Source organism: Adiantum capillus-veneris, chromosome 13, assembly GCF_014529385.1.
Source record: "Adiantum capillus-veneris isolate H3 chromosome 13, ASM1452938v2, whole genome shotgun sequence".
Lineage (NCBI taxonomy): Eukaryota > Viridiplantae > Streptophyta > Polypodiopsida > Polypodiales > Pteridaceae > Adiantum > Adiantum capillus-veneris.
Window position 1 is genome coordinate 104,110,569 of NC_140943.1, and position 25,472 is coordinate 104,136,040.

At 42.4% G+C, this 25,472-nt stretch overlaps 1 protein-coding gene across 1 annotated transcript; it reads right to left on the bottom strand.

Annotated features, from left to right (window-relative positions):
- Positions 1 to 3,960: 3,960 nt before the first annotated feature.
- Positions 3,961 to 5,625, bottom strand: LOC147444561 (leucine-rich repeat extensin-like protein 7). The gene has a single exon (XM_086527885.1). The coding sequence runs from the start codon at positions 5,388 to 5,390 to the stop codon at positions 4,008 to 4,010; it is 1,383 nt and encodes a 460-aa protein (XP_086384011.1). The 5' UTR covers positions 5,391 to 5,625; the 3' UTR covers positions 3,961 to 4,007.
- Positions 5,626 to 25,472: the final 19,847 nt, after the last annotated feature.

The window sequence follows — 25,472 nt, forward strand, 5'->3', positions numbered from 1 at the left end:
AATTGAAATAGCCAAAGGACCAATTTGCAACCTTCAATTTTTGAAAACCCAGTTTCTAGTAGCAAACAAACAATAAAAATTCAAACATTCCCCGTCTGAGTCGTATGAGATAATAAGCGCGACTATTATGTAAGTGCTTAGATTTGCAAAAAAATTAATTTTTAATGGTTTTCAAAGTTAGTACAATGCAATTTCACGCATGTTAAGAAGTTTCAATAAATTTGGATCAGTTTTGAAGTACTCAACTTCACTTACCAATTGATAAAAAATGGAAGTACATCTGGCATCACTTTTCAAAACCAATGAACTCAAAACTTGTTGAGCCTTCACAAAAGTTGTTAAACTTCACCTTGGCAACATCTCTTGACTCAAAGTTCAATTTTGGTTCAAAACATTTTGAAGCAATTCAGATTTTACATTGTATTTAAAGCACTTTTGGCCAATATATATATATATATATATATATTGCATGCATAAATTACACAGGAGATAATAGTATTTTTTTTGTAAACCTTTGAAAAATAGCTTACATTAGGAGTCTTGAACCTGAAATTTTGAAAGAGAGACAGACCAGAGAAATCCACCATGCATGATAATTGCTTAACCTATTCCTAAAAAAATTATAGCAGGGGTAGTGGAAAATGTCTACAAACACTAACTTATTTCTGGTTTTTTATGAATTGAGTGTCAAATTTCACTTTACTATAGTCTAAGTCATCTACACTAAAGAACAAATTAATCTATTACCTAAAAGATCCTCGACAAATATGCCTAATCCCAAGACACCTCTACACAGTTGAAAATGACACTCCTCAACTATGCGGTTTCTAAAAGATGATGTTTTTCTCCAGGTAAACCTAAAGAAAGTGATGGACAATGATATCCAAGTACCAAGGTTTTCCCTAGTTTAGGTCACTTCATCCCCAACAACGACGCCAATGATATCCACCAAAAACCACATACATAATTTTCAATTTGTGGGACATAGCTAGCATGACTAGTACATGGAGGCTAGCTACTAGAGGTTGTCAATCTCTTGGAAAACACACTCAATCCCAATCTACTCAATGCAACACTCAATTGTGTGTTAGATAACAAAAGCTATCCGTCACATTGACAAGCAAACCATGATAGCTCACTAAGCTACCCAGCTCCAAATTGTACCAAAACTATGGGATAAGTAGAAAGAGTTCATGCACACATGTCTAAGGCATCAAATAATTTTTTAACCACTTCGAAACAAAAAAATGATTAATTAGCAGGGCAAATTTGACCTAGTCGATTTCGGTCTAGAGTGCACTATTTGATTCCCCAATATTCCTCCTGTATCCAAAATGAATTTTTTATACTTAAATCTTGAGTTATGAATTGGCTAGCAAGAATATTAGCAACAACAAATTCGCAGAACCATCACAAGAGACTTATGTCATTAGGTAGAGCTTTCACCTATGAATAATCAAAAGCACACATCACTTCAAACGAATAATCCGCAATGGAAATATGAGAATCAAAAGAGAGAGGGAGAGTACACAGTGCTCAGAGACATCGATGTACATTTTATTATCCAAAAAATTAAAAGGTTTTTATAAACATTGGCTTTTATATTTTAGCCAAACTTTGGAATGACAATTTGACTCTGACTTAGATAAGATGGGATGGAAGATCTCATTTGAAGGATAAGTACTTCCAATCTAGAAGCTCTTAGTCCCAATTACCAACGATAGAATTTTGTATGAATGAAATAAAATATAGATTTTGGACTAGATGGGATTCACATTTATTAATAAAGTTGAAATAACAACCCTTGAGCTCAAAAAATGGTAGGAAGTACACATTCTATTAGCTTGTGTGGTAACACTAACATATACAAATGTCAAAGACCATAAATGACAAGTTATATATGGTGTAACCATAGGAGAACTAAAAAAAGCCACAGCAAGCTCGCTACTTAAAAAAAGCTCGCCCCCTAACCATTTATCTTTTATCGCTCTATCTATCATTGCCTCGTTTTTTCTCTCATCAACTCGAGTCCTACTCTCCCGAACTTTCTTAATCCTACCCTCTATTTTACCACTATCCCCTACACCTTTTTCCTCCATAAACCCTCTATCTCTCTATGCTCTACCTCTCTCCTTCCTCCATCCTCTATCTTTTTCCTTGCTATGTCCTTTATCTGTTTTGTCTTTTCACCCTTCATCACTCTACCCTGTACCCTCTACTTCTCTCCTCTCTATACGTTTTTTCTCTCTACTCTCTCTATATCCTTTACATATTCCCTCCCTCCAACCTCTAGTTCTCTTATCCCTCCCACCCTTCATTCCTCTACCCTCTACTTCTCTCATCCCTATACACTTTTTATCTCCACTCTTCTCTATACCCTTTACATATCGCCTCTCTCCAACCTCTACTTCTCTTATCTCTCCCACCTCTCATTCCTCTACACTCTAGGTCTCTCATCCCTCTCACCTTTCTTTCACCTCATCCATCTATATTTACAACAAGAGTTTGGAATGAACATAAATCACAATATGTTCATCCACCAATTTAGTTTGAGCAATCACAAGCTCAACATTTTGTTGCAAGGCAAAAGGCTAAAAGTAATATGTTTTTTGAGTTATTGTTAAATTTATTCCAAGGTTGAGAAACCATTTTAGTATTTTTATTACTATAAATAATGTGTTTGTCAAAGCTTGTGTTTTGTTAAAAGATTTCATGCACGTGATTCAAACACTTATATGTAATGTTTCCTCACATAGAGACAAGTATCATGGAACATTGGGAATACTTTTGTAAATGTACTAAGCCAACACAAAGTCCTTACTATGGGTGAGCATTGTGATCCTTCTAAAGAAGATATAACATTGCACAAAGATAAGAGAGATACAATGAGAGAGAGAGAGAGAGAGAGAGAGAGAGAGAGAGAGGGGGGTTAATGTATGAGAAAGAAGAACATTACTTCAAAAATTAGGAAAAAAATGAAGACGAATAGATTGAAATGGTGCTACCTAAGATAAACACATACAAAGATGGAAGGAGGGAGAATAAGAGATAGAGATAGAGAGACATAAGGGGGATAGAGTGTGTGTGGGTGAGAAAAAAAGAAAAAAGAGAGGAGAGAGAGGGAAGAGATCAAGAGAGACGGTGTGTGAGCCGAAAAGGGACATGGAGAGAAAGAGGATAGTTGGAGGTTGAGAGAGAGAGAGAGAGAGAGAGGTAATGTATGAGACAGAAGAACATTACTTAAAAATTTCAGGAAAAAAACGAAGATGAATAGATTGAAACAATGCTACCTAAGATAAACACATACAGAGATGGAAGGAGGGAGAAAAAGAGATAAGAGATAAAGAGACATAAGGGGGATAGAGAGAGTGTGTGTGTGGGTGCAAAAGAAAGAAAAAAGAGAGGAGAGAGAGGGAAGAGATATCAAGAGAGATAGTGTGTGAGATGGAGAGAGAGAGAGAGAGAGAGAGAGAGAACCCATGAAAATTAGGGAGAGATGGAGATGAATAGAAAGAAAGACTGCGATTCAAATAGAACTTGTTGTAAAAAGTGTGCCTTTGGCTCGAACAAATATAGTTGTGACCTTTTAATTTATTTAGAGACATGTAAAACTTGTCTTGCATCTTCAAAGGGCTCTTCAACATATCAACTTTGCAACTCTCCATTGGATTAGTCATAAGATCCAACCATTGCTATCCATAGTAACAATTAAGTTCTCTCTCTCTCTCTCTCTCTCTCTCTCTCTCACTCTCACACACACACACACACAGGCATTGGACAATAACAACTAAAATATGATGCAAACAAGAAATAACTCTAGAAAAAACGATATAAAAAAATGAACAAATCCACCATAGAGGAGCATGAAGCTTTCTTTTGTTTCACAAATTATTGGCAAGAGAGATCCTAGCTTTCATAATTTTTCAACATATTGTGTACAAAGTAGTAAAACAAACACCATTTTTAATGCAATTGTATAAGTGATAAGAAAATGCTAGTCTAATGTCTTAGTATGGAGGACCGGGGGAAGGAGAAGGTATATTGCAAGGAGGACTAGGGGGAGGGGTTTGGAGGTGGTGATGATAATGATGAGTGTGTGGGGGAGGAGGTGGGGATGTTGTTGGTAGGGGAGGAAGCGGTGAGGGAGGAGGAGGCGGTGATGGTGGTGGAGAGAAGGGCGGGGGAGGAGGAGGGAGCGAGGGTGGGGGTGGTTTCTTTTTTGCACAAACTAGTGGAGGTGGAGATGGTGGCGGTGGTGGCCGTGGCAAAGGAGGAGGTGATGGAGGGACCGGGGGAGGCGATGGGGAAGGTGGTGGCCCACAGACAAACTCATCACAGCTCTTCACGTGTGACAAGGCCTTAGCACACACCTTGAAAGGGCGTTGCGCAGGACGCCCCGCTATGCAATTATCCCGGTCATTGAAAGTCGGTAGAGACAAGCAGTTGGGGGCCTCGCCAGTGAAAAAGTTGTAGTTGTAGGTGAAATTCTCCAGATAAGGCAGTGCGCAGATCTCCGGGGGAACCTCCCCTATAAAGCGATTGTGGGCGACGTTCAGCTGGCGGAGGCTCACCATTTCGGCAATGGTCTCGGGGAGCTTGCCGGTCAGCTCGTTGAAGCTGACGTCAAAGATCGTCAGATTGCGAAGCAGGCCTATGTTGGGGTTGATGCACCCGGAAAGCCCATTGTTGATGAGGATGAGCTCGTTCAGGGTAGAGCCCAGATTCCCTATGCTCGGGGGAACGCACCCGGACAGCTTGTTGTTGGCCAGCACGATGACAGAGGCCGGAGAGTTGCCCAGGTTCAGTGGGATGTTCTCTGTGAAGCGGTTGTTATTCAGAAACACTGCATCCAGCTTCTTCTCGAAGAGCAGCGCAGGAATGGGCCCCTCGAATTCATTGAAGCGGAGGTCGAGGTAGTGGAGGGCCGGCAGCTCCAGCACCGTAGAGGGGAACGTTCCCACGAAGCGATTATTGCTGAAGTCCAGCTCAAAGAGTTTCTTCATCTTAGGGAAGCTTAGGGGAAGCGTGCCGCAAAAGCGATTAGAGTTGAGATGCAGCAGCACGAGATCCGTCAGCAGGCATAGTTCTTCCGGAAGCGTGCCGGCCAAGTCACCCCTGTTAAGATCGATCCCCACCACTGTCCTCTCGCAAGGGTCATCCGCTGCTGCCTCGCAGAACACCCCCTGGTAACTGCACACATCATGCCCTTTCCATGACGCTGTGATGTTGAAGGGGTCGGAGTGAATCGCTTTTTTCCATGCTTGCAATGCTGTGTATGCCCGCTGCAGCCTGTCGTTCTCGAATCCATAGTGATGAGCGTGGGAACGGCAGCTGATGAGCGCCGCTAAGAGGAGCAGCAGGTGGAGCAAGTGGCGAGGAGGCGTTCTCATGCTAGCTACTTCTGCATGGGCATGGTGGAAGAGAGAGAGAGAGAGAGAGAGAGAGAGAGTATGCGCTACAAGAAGCCTTGTGCATGCAACGGCATCAGAGGCGAAGGGCCGTGTGTGTACTGTGTGTGTGTGTGTGCGTGCGTGTGTGTGTGTGTGAGAGAGAGAGAGAGAGAGAGAGAGAGCGCAACAAAACAAGAAAAACGACCTCGAGGTTTCCCCCCCTGGTCCCTTGCGCGGCCAACTGGCCGCCTTCCTGAGACATCCCCCATATTCATATTCATTCTTTCCATCTCCACCTTCTTGCCAGCTGTGCCCCTCAATTTTTGCTGACGGTCCTACTTCCTCCTCGTCAGCTGAAGCGACGCTATACACAAGGGCACCAAACAAGTTTGGTACCGCTCGCCTAATCCAGTTTGTAACTTTGTACTTTAGCTCCGGCCAATTCTATCAACCTTTTTAGGCTGCCCCCCATCTATCTAATATACCTAATTAATCCAAGCTGTGTTGGGGATCCAGATTCCACGCTTCCAGCCCATCGCACAAATAATCTTTGAAGTTGGCACTCATGATGTCATAACACATGACAAACCTCCTCTTGAAGTCACACACGCATGTCGTGACAGCAACAACAATTGCAACCACAGATGCAGATTTGTAAATTCGAGGCTGACTTTTAAATTTGGTGGTGCCTGCTCCTTAATCCTCCATGACTTGAACTCAAGACGTTACACTTAGGAGCTTGGTGTCGTAACCGTTTCACCCGTATGTACGTTTTTAATTATATGAGAAGCAACTTGGTAAATGAGGACCCGATGTAAATTTGCAAGATTTTGTAAATTTTGGTGTTCAAGCTGGCACTTTGTAAATCTGGGGTGTTGATCTATGGCTCTGATTTCGCCCGAAGCCCTTCAAATGATGTGTTCCCTTGATCCCTCTCACACCATACCCATGTCACCCAAAGATGGGGCATTACAAACCCCAGGGCCTGAGCATTGCTCGATGAATAAGGCTTCTTGTCCTATATGATCAAAAGAATAGATAAGGCTATTACAGTCAGTGTAATGGGTGTCTGACCAATTGGCCTGAGCCCTAACAATCCTCCACTTGAAGGCCAATGTGGGCCAAGTGGAAGCATCTACATGTTGTCATTCACATGAACCTTGATTATCTCAATGTGCTTGGAATTGGAGCTGATCTCTTCAGATAGCTGATTCCAGTGTTAGAATTTAAAGCTACTGGTTATGTCGTCAGTTCGGTTAGTGAAATTGGAATAGAGAACTGACTGGACTAAAATAGTTAACTAGAACTGGAATAGTATACTGAGACGAGAGACGTACTAGAAGACTAGAAAGAGTATTTGCAGACTCAGATTAATAGCTCAAGGACAACGAGTACAGTGTATAATGAGTTTAAGCTCAAATGATTACAGAGTGAAGCTAGAGGCGAAGAGCTCCTAAGCCGAATATGTTTAGAGAGCTAAAGCCAAAATACAAGCAACTAAGCCCAGAAACTAAGAAGCAAGAGGCTTGATTACAATGTAGCCGGTCCTATTTATAGCTCCAAGAGTTACTGCAATAACTGCTAGCGATAATTAATGTTGGTGTGATTGATCCACTGTTTTCTAAGGAACAGTTCCCGCCTGCTGGGATTGTCCTCGCCTTCTATATCCTTCCCTCCTTTCTTGAATTTTGGTATAACTCCAAATTTTTTGAAAAATCCATCGCCTGATTCTGATTGATTATTGAGGAAACCATCCATCCCTCTGGTTCACTTAAACCCTAAACCCTAAACCCTTCGGGTGGCTGGTTTGGCCGATGTTTCTCATGGCGATACTCTTTCGGTATTGCTAGCTTTATACCATACTTATGCTTGTTGAGTGCTTGAAACCCCTATAGTGGTAATTCCAAGGGTGCCCAGCCAAAGAAATTCCAGTGCCTCACTGGGAAAATCCACCGTCTGATTCTGAGATAGAACTACCCAGTATCCTTCCACTGAACCCGCTTCCTCTTGCGCTTCTTATGTACTGGTGCCTCAGAAGTCCCAGTGCCAACATTGTCCTTCTGGATAAGCCTGTAAATGGCCTCCTGCTCAAGCTGATCCCGTCGTTCAGGGAGATCTCAAATTCATAAGGCGTGAGAGGATTGTAAGTTTTGGTGTCGAGATCATACAGAGTGTGTCTTCCCTTTGTCAGACGGGTTCTGGCCAATTTATGACAATGCGATGCTGTGTGGATCCATCCCTGCGGAAGAGGCCGATTTGTTTGAATCCTTGCTTCAAAGAGAATCTCAACCATTTCTCTGTACTGTGGCCCCAGTCCTGGTTTAGCCATGATATTCTTTTCAGGGATCTTAGAAGACTCCACAGTTAGTTGAAGCAACTGATTTTTGATCTTTGTGAGGCTACGGAGCTGGATCTTCCATTGTCCCATACAGAGTTTGACCCTCTTCATTTCTCCTTGCAGTTCCATGACATCATTCAATTTGAGAGAATCATTGATCAATGTTTGCCAGGTTTTCCATTCTAATATGGCTCACTCATACCAGTCATGAAGTTCATCAGTGATATTAAAGTATGTGAGCCAATCCACCGGTTCTGGATACTGAGGATACAGAACTGGGAAAAATTTGGGCAATTCAGCTTCTTTAGTAGGCAATGCATATAGGAGAATTGGAGAATCATACACAAATTCTAGAAAATTGAGAACAGCCTAGTTTTCCTGTTGCCTTTCTAGTAACTCAGACTAGCTGAAAGAGTTTTGGGAGAGCAGTTGCCTGTTCACCTACTGTCATTTGAGTCCGAGGTTCTTTACTGTTGGAAGTCTGATCTTCAATGATAGCCTGCACCCTCTGGTCCAAAACACCTCTGGCAATTTGCATCTGAAGTAAAACTTCTTTCAGTTGATTTATCACTTCCTTCATACACTTGTATGTAGGCCTGTTTCCAAGCAGTAGATCTAATTCAAGGGCTAGAGAATGTCGGCGGTCTGCAATGGACTATCGCTGCCAGTGTGGATTGACTAGCCTATCATCAGAAGTCAGCACCCACTCAAGTACCCTTTCCAGTAGTTGGATTCTACTGGGATGCACATGCAGTTGACACAATTCTTGATCATGGAAGGCAGCTGATTTCCAATGTTGAATCATTTCCCTGGCTCCAACATATAGCCTTTGAAAGCGTTCGAGATCAGAAATAAGAACATCATCCTCCAAATACATCCTAGTATAGTAGGAGCTTGCTGATGTCTCAATCTCTTGTTTAGTGAGATGAGCTGTAATGAATGTTGCTCATCACCCTTTAAGGACTCAGTCACAACTTTGGCTTTACCTTTGCCGTCTGAACTGTGGTGTGACTGGTGTACTGGAGAACCTCCAGTGTTGTCCATCTGTTCATTGCCTGGTTGCTGATTATCAGACCGCTGGTCCCCCGACTGCTGGTCTGGCTGGTCCCTGTGCTAGTTTTTGTTAAGCTGGTTGCCCCCTGTGGCAGTTGATCCACCAGCTCTAGATCCTGAAGGTGGAGAAGGACGAAAGTCATTATCATCATCAGGTTTGTTGGCCAGATTGTCCTCCCCTTCCTTATCCTTCTCTTCATCCCTCTTAGAATCCTCATCATGATTATTTTGCTTTTCAATATAATCCATGATGGCTTGATTTGCTAATGCCATGTTGTATTCAAGGAGCTTGTCCTGCAGATCACTCTGCATGGTCTCCATAAGTGCCTTCAGATTGTCTATATTTAGAGTAAGGTTGACCCTATGGATTCAAAATATCAGCAAGATTACCATAGACATATCTCTCTGTAAGAGATGCTTTGACTGCAGTGTGGGATGTCATTAGTTCTTTGAATTCTATCCGCTTGATTCTTAGCAGAGTCTGGAATCTATTAGCATCTCTTAAGGCTGCTCCCTTATCTTCCCTCAATTGTCAATTTTCTATTTCAACCCTCAACAACTTTGTCTCAAGCTCATGAATTGTCCTTACTCACTGATTTTTAGCAATAGTATGCCTGAGGCTTTGTGCAGCTACATCCTACTGAAGTTTCTGAACCTGATGCTGGCTACTTCCCAGTTCTTCTTTTAGCTTAGCCAGCTACTCATTGGGAGCTGATGCATCCATCTTTTGTCTTAAGGCATTGACAATGGTATTCCATGATGATTGGATAAGCATTGACCAGTCATCAACGACTGCTGCCTGGTCAAACTAGACTAGCTCATAAGTCATAACAGGAGCCATGTATGGTAAGTGCTGCAAATTAGATGTTTGAAAAATTAGTCGGCCTTTGAGAGGGTGATGTTGTAACTGCTGCATTTTAACCTTCTTGGCTATGGATAAAGCCAATTCACTAAAAGGAATTCTGTTGGCTGGACTGTCAGGTACTGAGCCCTTTCCCTTGTCTTTAACCACCGCCTACTCAGCACTTGACGTTGTTTCTTGGCCCTTTCTAGTACTATTGTCAACTGGAGTCTGATGTGCTTGCTGGCCCTCCCCATCATTGGTCTGTGCTGGAGTCTGTTCTTTAGGTGTGGCTGAAGTCTGTCTTGTTGTGAGTTTACTAGGAGGCAAAGACTTAATTTGACTTTCCAGTTGCTTTAATAAAGCACTGCTTTTGGCCAATGTAATATTTGGTTTCTTTGAACCACTCGTCTTCCTCTTTTGTCCATTTAGAGCCAACTGATTTCCTGGAGCTTCTTCATCTGAAGATAGCTCAACATTGTTAGTCTCTGGGATGGGCTTTTGACTCCAAGCCATCTGTACCTGATAATGAGCATCTACAGAAGTTTCCCAATAAAGATATTGCAAGACATACCAAGCTTTGAAAACATTCTGAGATTTCAACTTGGCAGTCTGCTGGAGCACATTATAAGAGAAGATCTGACATAAGTTGATCTTGGCTATAGCATCTAATCTTTTTGCAAGTAGCATAGGAAGCCGCTTTTCTAACACATACGTGGGGTTGTTTTTCAAGCTAACAGCTTCAATAACAAACCTGTAAGCTGGAGGAACGTCCATACCTGCTCTACTGGAACCCCTTGTGCACTAGCCTTGTGTTTTTTCTTAGCTACTTCACCTTCTTTGAGAGCCGAACTTATCTGTTCTGCAGTTGCTATGGTTGGCTTTGGCTCTTGGGCATTTTGAAAGAATAAGCAATAATGTCAGGAGTTGCTATGACTTTCATACCATTGAAAACATCACTGCCATCCTCGGCATTGAAGGAATCAAGAACCTGCTTGATTATAGTCGTGTCAAAGTCTATTCTGGTAGCTTGCACCACCACATGCAAGTCCCATAGTCGCAGTAGCGCTTCAGCTTGCTCAGTGAACACATACCTTTGTATCTTGCTATGGGGAATAAGTGGTAGAGAAGCTTTAATAGAGGTGATAAGTGCCAAAGTTTTGTCTATGGTATCCTGCATCTTCTCCGACATTTTTCTTCTACCCATGCACTATGAGGACGGTAAGTCAGGAGAGGAAGAAGACTTACTTGGATAGTAAAAGCAAAGCCAGGTGTGTCTGGTAGGGTTAGGCAGTAATCAACAAATTCTTCGGACAGGGAAGTGTGTGGTTGTAGTGAAAAAGCCTCCAAGCTTGGTGTAGAGGGAAAAACCCACCCTCTACGAGTCTTTGCTCATACAGAGAGAGGAAGAAGAAGTAGAGAGAGAGATGTGAGCCATTACAGGAGAAGAAGTAGGAGATAACCATACATCCCAATCCATACTTGCCTTATTCAATGATTGCGGGCTGATTACAAGTGATAAGAGTACCCTCTTATATAGGAAACTTCCCATACCCTTTCATATCCCCTTATGACCCTTCATGCTTGCCTTTTGGAATCCTCCCTTTACCCTTAGACTAAGGTTCCTATCCCTTGTATTTTGGTGTATGGCCCACACCATAACACTTGGCATGTACGAAGGACCTGAATACATCAAGCGACCCTTGATTAGAATTCAAGTAAGTCAAGTTCCTGCAAGTGCTCTTTTACAATTGTTTTACCAATATTTTTAGGCATAGCCGAGGCAGAGGACTTCAAGTGCAAGAAGTATGAAACAATTGATACATTTCCAACATCATGAACAGAAAATAAAATCATGTCTTTTTCGCAGAACACTGGCAACCGCAACATCGCATGGTCCTCTTTTCCGCATAACCACAAAAACTTTTGTCCGTCCCTTCATGAATTTGATGCCCGGGCATAGGTGCTCCATTCGCTCATTGTCAATATGTTCCTATACCGCATCAACCTTCATCGCTTGGGCATCACCGCCTTTGGTTTACTTTGAAGAGGAACATGGAAATTAAGACTTCTAGCACAATGAAGAGTAAGCACAAGAATTTCCCCACCGACGCATTGTTGCTTGCACTTTGAGTACTTCCACAACCTCAAAATCCGCATCTCCGCAATTTACTTCATCCAGTATACTTTGCTTTCATGCCGTGTATCATTCATCCTTGCCCACATGAGCATCCCATTGCTTTCTTAATGCCACATAGCATTACTTTGCGAGAAATATTTCCTGAATCCATTCAATTCCGCACTGCAAAGTCATTTGAAGTTTTCAGCTTCAAGCATGTGAAGCGGTGACAAGAATATGTTCCAGAATCTTGGTACACATGTACTCCCATCAAAACTATGTGTTGCAGAAGCATCCCGCTGCCTTCAGCACACCCCTATCGCATTCTGCAGATTGATCGACCGGCTTGTAGTGTGCATGCCTCTGGTTCACTACTAACCATAGAGCTGGCATCCTTGCATACTCTGCACTGTGACCCACCATCATTACAGTCAAAGGTAGTTGCCTGCACACGGCATGCATCCCTTTCCCCACTACCGGCTGGGTATAACCGAGTGAACCTCATGTGGTACTTGCATGGACTGCCTTAAATTGCTAACATTTTGAATTCAAGATTGCTTTGCATTGTGTTTGCCCACCAACCCAATGTAGCAATACCCAAACCACCGCATACAGTACCTCCAACAGCAACATCTGACACAACCTAGCTATCCTCCAGTAGGCCCCACAACACAACACCGCAATTAATTGCAACCATACATATGCCGCAATAATTACCAATCCTTCAATGACCCCACAGCACTATCCTTCGCAATCTACACTTTGCCATACAGAGTATTCGTGATGGATTGCAAGTAACCCTTGCTTTGCTCGGTCCCTACAGATGTCTTCTCCTTTGCTGCTTCCGATATTCCTGTGGTAGACTGCAAAACTCGATCTTTGGTCTCTCCTGCTTTTTTTTTGCTAAGGTGTCACGGGCCTACCTTGCAGTTTCCCCTTATCTGCTTCCGTATTCAAAGGCCTTCTCTTATACTGCTCCTCCAATTTCTTTGCATTGTGCTTGGCATCATGCGCCTTCTCCATCGTAGCATCTTTCACATGCCCAGTTGCATTCTTGGTCTTGCCTCCTGCACGGGCTGTGCTTCCCTTCTTCAGAACACCGCTTTCATAGACTTCATCACCGTGATAATAAATAGTGAGAAAGAATCCCGTGGTCGCCAAATGTAGAGGGCAAAACCTACCCTCTACAAGTCTATGTTCATACACAAAGAGGAAGAAGAAGTAGAGAGAGATGTGAGCCGTTATAGGAGAATAAGTAGGAGATAACCATACATCCCAATCCATACTTGCCTCATTCAATAATTGCGGGCTGATTACAAGTGATAAGAGTACCCTCTTATATAGGAAACTTCCCATACACTTTCATATCCCCTTATGACCCTACATGCTTGCCTTTTGGAATCCTCCCTTTACCCTTAGATTAAGGTTCCTATCCCTTGTAATTATGGTGTATGTCCCACGCCATAACACTTGGCGATGGTGAGTGTGTAAGAACAGGCAAGCATTGTGCAGAAGATTTATGAGGAAGAATACCCACTCGCCTTACTGTTATACGCGTTCGCGCCATAAAATCTCCACTACTTACCGTTCCTATAGTTTTGTGCACCGTCAGCGATGTGGCATACATGCATTGGCTAATACTCCCCATGTTCCTTTTAATGATTATCACATGCAGTCCCACTGGCCCTTTTCCCCATAACAACCAATACTATCTCGGATACGGTACTATCTCTGCCACATTGGCACTGTTTTGTCGTGCTGAGACTTTTCTGACACCTTGACTGGCTCTAGTACTGGTTGTATATGAAAAATATTTAGAATAGCTGATTTTGAATTTTCATGGCCATCAGTTACCAGAATGCCAGTAACTTCTTCTTTGGAAGTCTCTTTTTCATTAGAATAATATAGCTTCATCTTGGCCCCATTATAAACAATTGGCAACAGTAATCCGATAAATCCTTCAACCTTACTGTGCCATTGGAAAACACCCAATCAACCTCATATAGATATGGCCCAAGCTATCTTCAAATTTGGTTTCTTAGGGACCAGTTTGGATTGATAGAGCAGAACCAAGTCGCCCTTCTGAAACTCCCTAACTTTGATTTGTCTGTCATGCTAGTGTTTTCTTCTTTGTTGCTGAATTTTTTTTTTGTTCCAACATAGCACGTTGTCTTAACTCATCCAACTGTGCTAATTTCTGGAGTCTATTTTTAAGATTGTGATTGAAATCCAATCCATACTCTACCGCCATCTTGGGACAGGGAATCACAAATTCCATAGGCACTACCGCTTTAGTACCATATACCATTTTGAATGGTGTTAGTCCAGTAGTGACTTTATAAGTTGTCCTCTAGGCCCATAGAGTAGTCTCGACCTTAAGATCCCACTGGTGTGGCTCCTTCTGTACAATCTTGGTGAGAATGGTCTTGATGGTTTTTTTACTACTCTCTACTTGCCCAAGTGCACCTGGGATAATATGGTGTTGATTTTTGGTGCTTTACTGAGAGCATTTCCATCAAAATATCCATAGTATCATTAATAAAGTGTGTCCCTTGATGAGAAACAATCTCCACAGGACATCCATATTGACAGATAATATTTTCAAATAGGAATACAGTAGTGGACTTTGTGGTGTTATCTGGAAGAGCCTTGGCCTCCATCCAATTGGTGACATAACAAGTGGCCATCAATATATACCGGTTCCTCCTTGGAGTGATTTTCTTGAATGGACCCATGAAATCCACACCCCATTTCATAAATACTCCCAATGGTTGAACTGGAGTAAGAGGAGTCACATCAGTTGTTGTTGGTCTGCCCATCCTCTGGCATATATCACATGTTTTGCAAAAGCTTCTAACATCAGATATAAAATTTTGCCACCACAATCCAGCTTGCAAAATATTTTTGTAAGTAATATCAATGGAGAAATGTCCTCTAGAATTCCCATCATGTGCCTTAGAAATAACTTGCATTCTCCCTTCCATTGGCACACACACCTTCGAAGAACCCCATCTACTCTTAGTATATAGAGCAATCCTCCGAGTGATGGTGAACTTCAGACTCTTAATAATCAGGGCCTTCTTTCGATTTTGAGTCCAATTTTTTGGGAATCCTCCTTTAGAAAGTAACTGATATACATCATACCATTCTGGATCCATGTTCTCCTCAGCTGTTACCTGAAAAAACTCTGTATCCATTGGCTCATCTCTCAAGGATACTTTTGAGTAGCCATCAGTACTTCTGGACAACAAATCAGCACCACAATGGAATTTACCGAGCTTATGAAATATGCAAAATTCAAACTCCATCAGGAACATCATCCACCTAATGAATCTTCCTTGAATAATGACTTTGTTAATAAAAAATAATAATGCCTGATGATCCACATAAATATGAAATAGCGTGCCCGACAAATAGTGTTGAAACTTAATAGCATTGAAAACCATTCCTAAGGCTTCTCTCTCCGTAGTGGTATATCCTTGTTCAGCCTGACTAAATCTTCGACTGGCAAAATACACTGGATAATCAGGCTTCCCTTCTGGTTGAACCAATATTCTCCCATTGCCAGTCCTGAAGCATTGACATGCACATGAAAAATAACATCCCAATTTGGTTGTCGAAGGACTGGCTTACTGATAATGGAATTCTTCAAAACTTGAAACCTCTCCTCACATTCAGCGGTCCAAATGAACTTGCTGTTCTTCTTTGTGAGTTCATACAAAGATAATGCCTTAGAAGCAAACATATGAACAAATCTTCTATAAAAATTGATATATCCCAAGAATGAACTTAACTCTGATGTTGTGTGTGGTGCCTTAGCTTGTTGGACACAACTTGTCGTTGGCCATCTCTATGCCATTCCTGGACACTATATGTCCCAATCATTGCCCTTTCCAGACCAAGAAAACAGATTTAAATGGGTTTAGATAGATCCACTTTTCCTTATAGCGTTGGATATCCATTTCCAAAAAGAGCAAATGCTTCTCCTCTTTGAATAGACAGTGAAGTCGTCCATAAATATGGCAAAAAATCGGTGGAGAAATTCACTGAATATTTCCATCATACATCTTTGGAAGGTCGTTAGAGCATTGGAAAGGCCAAACTACATAACCAGATACATGAATGCTCCCCATTCAGTAATAAAAGTAGTTTTATTCGGTCTTCAGGAGAAATCTGTTAGTAGCTGATTATAACCACTATAGCCATCCATAAAGCTATACATATCGTGGCCTGCAATTTCATCAAGAAGCATGTCCGTAAAAGGTAATGGAAAAGGATCCTTAATGGTATGAGCATTCAGATTTTGATAATCCACACAAACTCTCAGCTTTCCATTTTTCTTGGGCACTACCACAATAGGCAATAACCAATCACTAATGGCGACTTCAGTGATAAATCCATCCTTCAAAAGGTTATCGATTTCTTCTTTGACCTTCTTAGCGTAATTTGGATTCATTCTATACAGTTGCAGTCGCACTAGTCTGGCATCCAGTTTCAAAGGTATTCTATGTTGACAAACCTTTAAATCTACCCCTTTTAGATAAGTATGTTCCCATGCAAATACGTCTTTGTACCTCTAGAACATGTCTCTGCATTTTTCTTTCATTCCTGGGTTTAGATGCTTGTTGACTTTGATCAATCTAGGATTTTTCTAAGAACCCAGGTTCCATTCTTCGATTTCTTGATCATCTGGAAGCAATTAGTTAGGCCCACCTCCCTTCCTTTTGGTTGACTCCTCAGCATAATCCCAGGACAGACCTCTTAGCTCTGAATTGTCATTCTGAACTTCAGTAACTTCCTCAGAGTGTGCTTGTTCAGAGGTCGCTGGCATACTGGAGTTGGAGAATTCTTCTGTAGAGTTGACTGGTTTCTTTGGCCTTCCAGTTAACTGAATTGGTCGTTCTCCAGAATTCAGTTCGATGAATTGACCTGGAAATTGCTTCTTTTTCTTTTCAGGCTAATCTTTGTCAAATAATACTGCACTTAGGTCTATCTCAGCTAGTGGAAAAATATTCATTGCTGCCAGCATCCTCTGAATTTTCTTTACTCCATACTTTTGGCAAAGCTCCTCTGGTCGTAGTACCTTTCTCCAACTTCTAGTGTCGTTTGTCTGGATCTGAATTCTTCTACTGGCGCCTTGTATTGTCAGAGTCTGATTGGCATAGTCGTGAACAGCCTGTGCCGTTCACAACTATGGGTGCCCCAGTAGCATCCCATATGCACCTTGCACATCTAGTACCAAGAAGCTGGTCTTTAACTTTTCTTTCCCACCCTTATATGCATACTTTCTATCATCCCATTTGCCTGCATAACTCAATGATCTACCATTAGAACTTTGAATGGTGCTGGTTTCAGGTTTGTGATACCCATTCTTTGCTGAAGGTGTGCCCTCAGGATGTTTACTCCTGCACCTCTATCTAGTATGACACCAGATAGTGGCTCCCACTGTTTCCTAACCTTGTAGTCTACCTGGATCACCAACACTTCATCATCTCTAGCAGCTGCTAAGTCAACCGCTCTGGCTTCCGCTTCAGCCTTTCCTCTCTGTCTGATGAATTTTGCTGCTTCAGGCAAAGTTTTTCTGATGTCATCTAGTTCAACTTTTAGTTTTTGAATTCTTTCACAGATCTTAACATGAATTTCTTCTCTCTCTTTGTCAAAGTTATTATCAGAACTTGAAGAATCACGACTATCTGCACAGTGTCACTCCATTGTTCTAGTACTTACTGTGCCTCCTTCATTATTTCCTATTGGAGTTATATCTGATTTAACATTACCTAGTTCCTCTACCAGTCCCTGAACTGCAACCAGCATAGTCTCAGGAATCCCAAACCCTGACTGATCTGGTTTTTTTTGCTCAAAAGACTAGGCTGGTATCTTTTGAATGATCCGGGCATCAGAACTTTTTGGTTGCTCTAGTAGCTTCTTGGCCAAATCTTCTGTGATCTTAGCCGCCAGTTCTCTCTACTCCTACCATTCATCTACTACCTTCTCTTTGCCCTTTGCCTTCCATACCTCTCTCTGCTGAGCCCATTTGCTACTTTTAGAACTGACTGGTTTTGCCAGCTTATTTGGGATTTCCTCAATGGTTGCCCCTTTACTGCGCGTAACTGCTCGTACTGGAACTGGCTCTAGGGCTTTTGCCTCAAAGCCATAGTGCTAGGTGCTTTTGGACACTGAGCCACAAAATGCCCATACTTGCCACAAGTATAACAGTTAAGGCTTTGATTTTGGAAGTTACCACAACCTTGGCCTCGACCAGTACCTCCCTGGTATCTACTGCGCCCAGTACCAGTACCACTGGTACCTGATTTCTTCTTTTGGGGTAAACTGGTTATCTCCAATTTGGTTGGTTCAACATTGATAAATGCCACTACAGACAAATCCTTTCACTTCTTGAAGTGATGAATGTGAATGCCACAATTGTACCATAAATGACCATATGCTTTAGGTACACTGTGGACACTCATTGGAAATATGATCTTTAGATTTGCACCTTGAGCACCAGGTTTCCATTCTCCTAACTGGTTGTCTGGTCTGGCTGATTTAAGCAATCTGTCGGGCCATTTCATCAATCTTTCTGGACCAAGACCCCTTCTTGGCCTTATCTTTGCTCTTTTCATCTGAGCTGCTTTCAAAGCTACTGGAAGTCTCACTGGAATCATAATTCTTAGTGGAAGAACTACTACTATTGGACCTCCTCTTCTTGTGACTTCTCTCCTTCTTAGCCTGTTGTTCAAGCTTCAGAGCTCGTTGCACCAAATCATTAAAATTCTTTGTTGGTGCAGGCACCTCCTGTTCTCTGAGCTTCTTACTACGAAACCCATTTAAAAACCATGCTTGTAACCTCTTTTCTGATGGTGGCTCCTAAAATTGCTTAGTTAACTTCTTGATTTTCTCAAAATAACTTCTAAGTGATAATTTTCCTTGCTTTATCTTATCTAGCTCGCAAAGGATGTCCTCATCACCCTTGTTGTCTGAATATTCCAGTTTGAAAGCCTTGAGCAATTTGTGATATGATATGAGTTTGCAAGCTGAGTAATGGTAGTACATTTCCTTGCTGCATCTTTCAGTGTCTGAGGAAAATATTCTCCCCAGTCATCTTCATCAATATTCTTCAACTCAGCGTATTGTTCAAAAGCTTAGATATCATTAGGAAATTTCAGAGGTCATTTGGAGGTCCATATGAAGAGAGAGAATAATTGAGCGCGTCCAATGAGCACGAAGGCTACGTTACGTAGGAAAGTACGTGGAAAGACTCAAAAAATAGGAAAATAGCATAAAACTTTCACGAATCTAGGATTGTAGCATCATAATTTCCTTCCTTTTACCGAGCTTTTAGGTGCTTGCATGTGGTCCCACTTCTGATATTCTCTTATGGTCATTAATGTACTGGAGGGTGACCATTAAGCCCGCACAAGATATTGGAATTCTAAAACACTTTCCCTCCATTAGAATGCTTTCAAAGTGAATCTCCCTCCACTAAAGCTTTTCTCTGAGAGCTATGGCGTCCACGTCTTCTCGCCCAAGAGGCTCCAGGTGTTTACTGTCTCTCACACCAACAACCAACAACTGCACTTTGCCTAGAAGGCCAAGTAGTAGCATATCCTCAATTACAATACCAACTTCAATAAGTGCAGAGAACCAATGGGTTGGACAAAGGATAAACAAAGGTTCATGGGTCCTCATGCAACCAAGAAGACCTAAGAGGTCTAGTGGTATCAACGTTTACCGCTCAGCATGGAAGGCCAGAGTGTTGGATTTCAAAGTTGAAATCGGCAAAAGATCTGTAAAGGAAGTTCTTGTTCAGCATGTGTTTACCCATCCAGAGGTGATAGCAAACGGTGGAAATGTATCAGATATACATCAACCACGTTGCAATTGTAAGTACTCTTGACATGTGAACTTACTGATACTCTCATTATAACTTTTCTTATATATTTTGCAATGTTTCTCCCGCTTGTTATGAGCAATGTCTCCATTCTTCACAGCTCAATTACATTAGATTTGTCATTTGTACTTATTGATACTCTTAGTTTAACTCTTCTTATATATATTGCAGATGTTTATCCCTCTTCTTATGAGCAATGGGAGCCTGTGGAGTGCATAATAGGCCTCTTCCATGTTGTTCATGCCCACATTGGTTCTCTACAGTATTCAGGGAGGAGCAGCAAAAGACTGGCTGATGAGGGAATCTTTTTTTATGACCACTTTTACCAACTCAGCTCAGGGAATAAGAATGGCATGTTGGTGAAAGTGCCTCTACCAACCGATTGGAACACTGTGGACTGGCCAGTTCCCGAGGAAACAATGGTGGAGGCAATGCGAAGTAAGCTCTACAAGGATATACAAAGGTCTCTACGTAGCTCTATTCCCACCAAACTGGTTAGAGATATTTTGTGCAAAGAGTTGGATGGTCGGGTTGAAGTAGTGTCAATGTAACAGATATTCTTGTGAACCCAAGTGTATACAAATGACTTTCAAGACATGAAGTTTATTGAGCTCATTTTTCAATTGTGCCCTGTGAAAAAGTGTGCTTGAAATACATTTCTTTACCATGTCAAATCTCTCTCTCTCTCTCTCTCTCTCTCTCTCTCTCTCTCTCTCTCAATGTTAGACAAGACAAAGACATGATAGAAGAGTCATCTTAATTCATTAGAAAGTACAAACTCGTCCGTGAACAATGGACTGAGATACAATTTCTGTAAGTATGGAATCAGAATGTCTTCAAGGTAAAAATCGAAGGAATGCCCCTCGAAAGAAGGTGGTGAGACAGTTGTTCCCGGCGGATTTAGTTCTCCCTTTTCAGGAGTATCATCAATCAGTAGTGTATTAGTTGCATCAAAGGGTACACCGATTTGGCTAAACGGTTTGTACAAAAGAGGTAAGTGTGGTTTTTTAGGGTGGTAGTGGCCCTCAACGGTAACGCATTTTCTTTCATCATACAAAAAGGCAAAATCTGACGTGTGAGCGTGGCATACACTGCAAACTATTGCAACTAGTGGCGACAAGTTTTGCCTTTGCATTGAAGACCATATGGCAAATCTGAAGCGCGAAAGAAGAAACTGAATAAATTCCTTGGTTCCTGGACGAACCACGACTCGACAAGTTCCCATCCGAAACGTTTGCAAATCCTCAAAGGGTTCTCTGTCACCGAGAGGCACCCGCATCAGCAGCAATCCATTGACGTCCAAGATAATCAACCTCTGTAAAAGTTGACAAGTACATATAAGTAGTTAGAAGCTGAACATATTTTGCCATACTTGAATAGACATTACCGGAACAACCATATCTACAGGTAGCAAGGGTCCATACTGGGTCTCTGTAGTGTTCATGTCGTTGTTGCTCTCCTCTGCTTTATCTTCATAGTCATCATTCACATCTTCATCAGGGGTCTCCCCCATGGCTCTTTCTGCCTCATTCAAGGTTTCCTCCAAGGTCTTTTCCTCTCCCTCGGTTGATCGGCTTGCCTCATACATCCTTGCCTGATCCATATCAGTTTGCTCATCCCTAGGCCTGCTTTCCTCATCCATATCCTTTTGCTCATCTATAGGCCTGCTTTCCTCATCTTGGGTTTCAGCCATAGGCTCTTTTGGCTCCTCCACTGGCTGACTTGGCTCTTTCATTGTCTCCTCTGGTTGTACACTAGCACCTTCCATATGCTCATTTGACCTTTCCTCATCCTCGGCTCTTTCATCTTCTGCTGATATGACCCCCTCGGCCCGTTGTGATTCCACTGTATCGGATGCAGGGGTTTGTCGTGGTGGCACGTCATGTTTTGTTAGATCAATAGTGCGGTCATCCAAGACGCTATCTTCAAGCTCTTTGGGGCTACACATAGTAAGCAGGTGTTGTATTAAACTTACCTGGTATCTTTGCAAATAATCATATGTGTAGTTTTTTAAAGCACTCTGCAAAATTGAAAGACCACATGGTGAGAATTCTTTTATAGACTAAACCAAAACTAACTGAATGCATTGCCAAATGGGTACCTTAGTCATGAAAGGTTTTAATGCAAAGTAGCTTTGCAGGACATATTCTGCATGGAGAAGACATCTCCAGCCGCAAGAATTTCCATCGGTTTGATTTGGGACAGGTACATCTTTGATTGGGGCCTTGTATAGTTCATACCTTCCACATAGCTTGCCATAGGCAAGCAACAACCTCTTTATACAACTGCACAAAGCAATGTCAAGATGTTGGCATGAGGCTTCAAATTTACATGGATATCTATAAGAAACACTTTCTGATACAAAACACTTACAGCCTAATTTCAGGGTGGGTTCCTTTTATTGAATTGAACACCCACACTGCTGGTTGGTCAACATCAAGGCATATGAGACTCCAGTGATGGTTGTTCTCATATGGAAAGATGATGACAGTAACTTCCAGCATAGCACAGTGGAGAAACCAACTCTCAAAGGTCCCAGATGGACTGTTCTTTTGTCTAATAATCACTGACATTTGTGGATCAAGAAGAAACACCTCTGTGTGGGTGTGCAGTGGGAGTTGACTTTTGATCAGGCTGCAGAGACTCTACCTGAGTTAGCAAACCTATTATCTGAGTTTTCAAAGCTAGCAAGATAGTAACACTTACTTAAGACAAGCATAGATAATTGTGTCTGAAATCTGAGCATCTGGATTCTGCAATAAATTAATGTCCACTTTTTCCAGAGCTAGCTTTCTGGCTCCATCTACAAATGGTATCTCTGCAAGCAAACCATCCTTCATTGAAAGTAGAGTTTCTTGATTGCTTGCCTCTATGGACAGGGTCACATTGCATTCTGTTTGCCTCTGGGACTCCACTGCTACTTTTGCTTTCTCCTTAAGCTCTGCTTCCCTCATGTCCTCTGTTTGGCGAGCAATAGTCTCTGCCCTTGCCCTTGTATTCACATCATGTGTGACATCTACAACTGTGAGTTGTGGCACTAGCTCCAGGGGGTATAACAAAATTTCCTTCATTTTCTTATCCTTGCAGACATTGGGGACCAGTAGTTTGTCATACCTCCACCTTATTCTTTTCAGTGTCTCACTATCTTTGTCCATTATAGTAACCCTATGGGCATGGGCTGCAACAATGGTCATGTCACTGAAGTACTCCAGTAGGAAGTCCTCTGCTGCTTCTTGTAGAGCCATTAATGCCACCACCTTCCACCTTTTGGTGCCCCAGGTAGCTTCATCACATATGGACCTCACCATCCTCTGGAAGGGCAGCTTTGGTATGCATAAATCTACACATTTTTGTGCCTTTCTGATTTCTCTGAAAAGTCCCATGCAGGTTTGTAACTTCTTCATCCTTGGCCCTTTCAGAATTTTATTTGGTTTTCCAGGTCTTTTCTTTGGGGTTGCAGATCTGCTACTTGCTTTAGATGCTAATCCTGGTCCCTTGCCTGCCTTCCTTGCAGTGGCTTTTGTTCTAGCCATTTCACTGAACACAAAAAGAAGAGTCTCTCTCTCTTTCTCTCTCTCTCTCTATTTAAATATGCTAAGCTATAGATAGAGAGAGAGAGAGAGAGAGAGAGAGAAAGAGAGAGAGACTATAGAAAGGAGAGAGAGAGAGAGAGAGAGAGAGAGAGAGAGAGAGAGAGAGAGAGAGAGCCCATTACTAAAGGCGCGCGTGGAGCACATTTTTACCTCAACAAACACCTCTGCGCGCCGTTAGTATAAGGTAAAAGAAATACACTCTCTCTCTCTCTCTCTCTCTCTCTCTCTATAACACTCAAACATACACTGGTCAATGCACAGTACTAACGGCGCGCATAGAGACATGCACACCGGTTATGCCTCTCTACGCGCGCCTTTGGTATAGAGAGAGAGAGAGAGAGAGAGAGAGAGAGAGAGAGAGAGAGAGAGAGAGAGAGAGAGAGAGAGAGAGAGAGAGAGAGAGAGAGAGGGTATGCGTGTGTGTGTGTGTGTGTAAGTTATATTTGTGTGTGTGTGTGTGTGTTTGTGATTTGTGATTTGTGTGTGTGTGTGTGTATGTTTTATATGTGTGTCTGTGTGTTTGTGAGTGTGTGTGTTGTGTTTGTGACTGTTTGTGTGGGTTGTTTGTTAAGACTGAGCTTGGTACTGTGATAGAAACAGAGATAGAGAGATAGAGGCAAAGGCAGAGGGAGAGGCAGACCTTCGTTATGTCGATGGGTCGGCTTGCTGTCGGAGATGCAGACGACGGCTCTTGCACTCTCTCTCTCTCTCTCTCTCTCTCTCTCACTCACTCTCTTTCACGAGGTGTGGTTTTTCTCTCTCTTGACCTCTATATATGACGTACAAAAGTATACGGTCTCAATAATGACCACACGTGTGACAACATGCAAATATACTCTAATTTATAGTGACACGTGGGGCGCCGCCGTGTGTATCCGTTATAAGTGTGATTTTGAGAGAGAGAGAGAGAGAGAGAGAGAGAGAGAGAGAGAGAGAGAGAGAGAGAGAGAGAGAGAGAGAGAGAGAGAGAGAGAGAGAGAGAGAGAGCCATAGAAAGAGAGAGAGAGTGATAAAGAGAGAGAGAGAGAGAGAGTGATAGAGAGAGAGAGAGAGAAAGAGAGAACAGATTGTGAGAGAGATAGAGAGAGGGAGAGACACAGATTGAGAGAGAGATAGAGAGAGGGACTCCTTACTCTCAGAGAGAGAGAGAGGGAGGGAGAGAGACAGAGTCAGTTTGACACACAAAAAGCAATGGAGGAGACACCTCCCTTGGAGTTCCTGCAAACCCCACCAACAAAAGGTGATCTCTCACTCTTTCTCTCTGTATTTCCAACAGTTGGTACAAATTGTGTGTGTGTGTGTGTCTAAACAAAGAAAAACCCAGACTGTTGTTCAACACACACACCTCAACACATACTTCCATAGACAGAGACACACACACACATACACACAGACACACACACAGAGATATACACATTCTCTCTGTCCCTCCCCTCTCTGTCCCCGTTACTAACGGCGCGCAGAGCCAACCAAACACTGGCTCCAGCTCTCTCTGCGCGCCTATAGTATAGTTATGACTCTCTCAAAAGGCACGTTTACATCTTTATGCGTCTTTCCCTCAATTGCACTTAAGGCGCGCGTAGAGAGTTGCAAAAGGCACGTTTTCGTCCTTGCGCGCCTTTAGTACAAATAGACACATACAAAGAGAGAGAGAGAGAGAGAGAGAGAGAGAGAGAGAGAGAGAGAGAGAGAGAGAGAGAGAGAGAGAGAGAGAGAGATAGAGTCTATGTGTATTTTTTTAGTGTTCTTTGAGAGAGAGAGAGAGAGAGAGAGAGAGAGAGAGAGAGAGAGAGAGAGAGAGAGAGACTTGTCATGTTTCCTGATGAATAGGATTAAGGTCCAGTAGGCAGAAGAGGCTGAAACCAGATCCAGAGCTTGTGCCAGGATTTCAACCCTTGCAGGCTCAGTTGCTTAATGTATCTGCCAAAAGAACTGTTGACTTTTGTCAGGACATATCTGAAGAAAAGTCAATTGGTGAAGATCAATCAGAGAGGTCACCAGGGCAAGAGGATCCCTCACCCTACAAGGCTGTGGTGCCCTGTACAGTACTTCTGAAGAAAAATACAAGAAAGAGGAATATAGACTTCTCAGATGATGCAGATGTGCTAGAAAGTAGTCCCTGTGCAACTAAATGTAAAGACAAAGAGGATGTGTCTTCTCTGGAAGACCCAGCTGCAACTGATGAGAGGCTGTTTGATTTTGCAGCATCTTGTGGTGCTGGGGACAAGTTTGATCTAGTTCATTCTA

Bases quoted from the DNA above. Each gene is read 5' to 3' on its own strand.
- LOC147444561 (XM_086527885.1), bottom strand. From the start codon at position 5,390: ATGAGAACGCCTCCTCGCCACTTGCTCCACCTGCTGCTCCTCTTAGCG.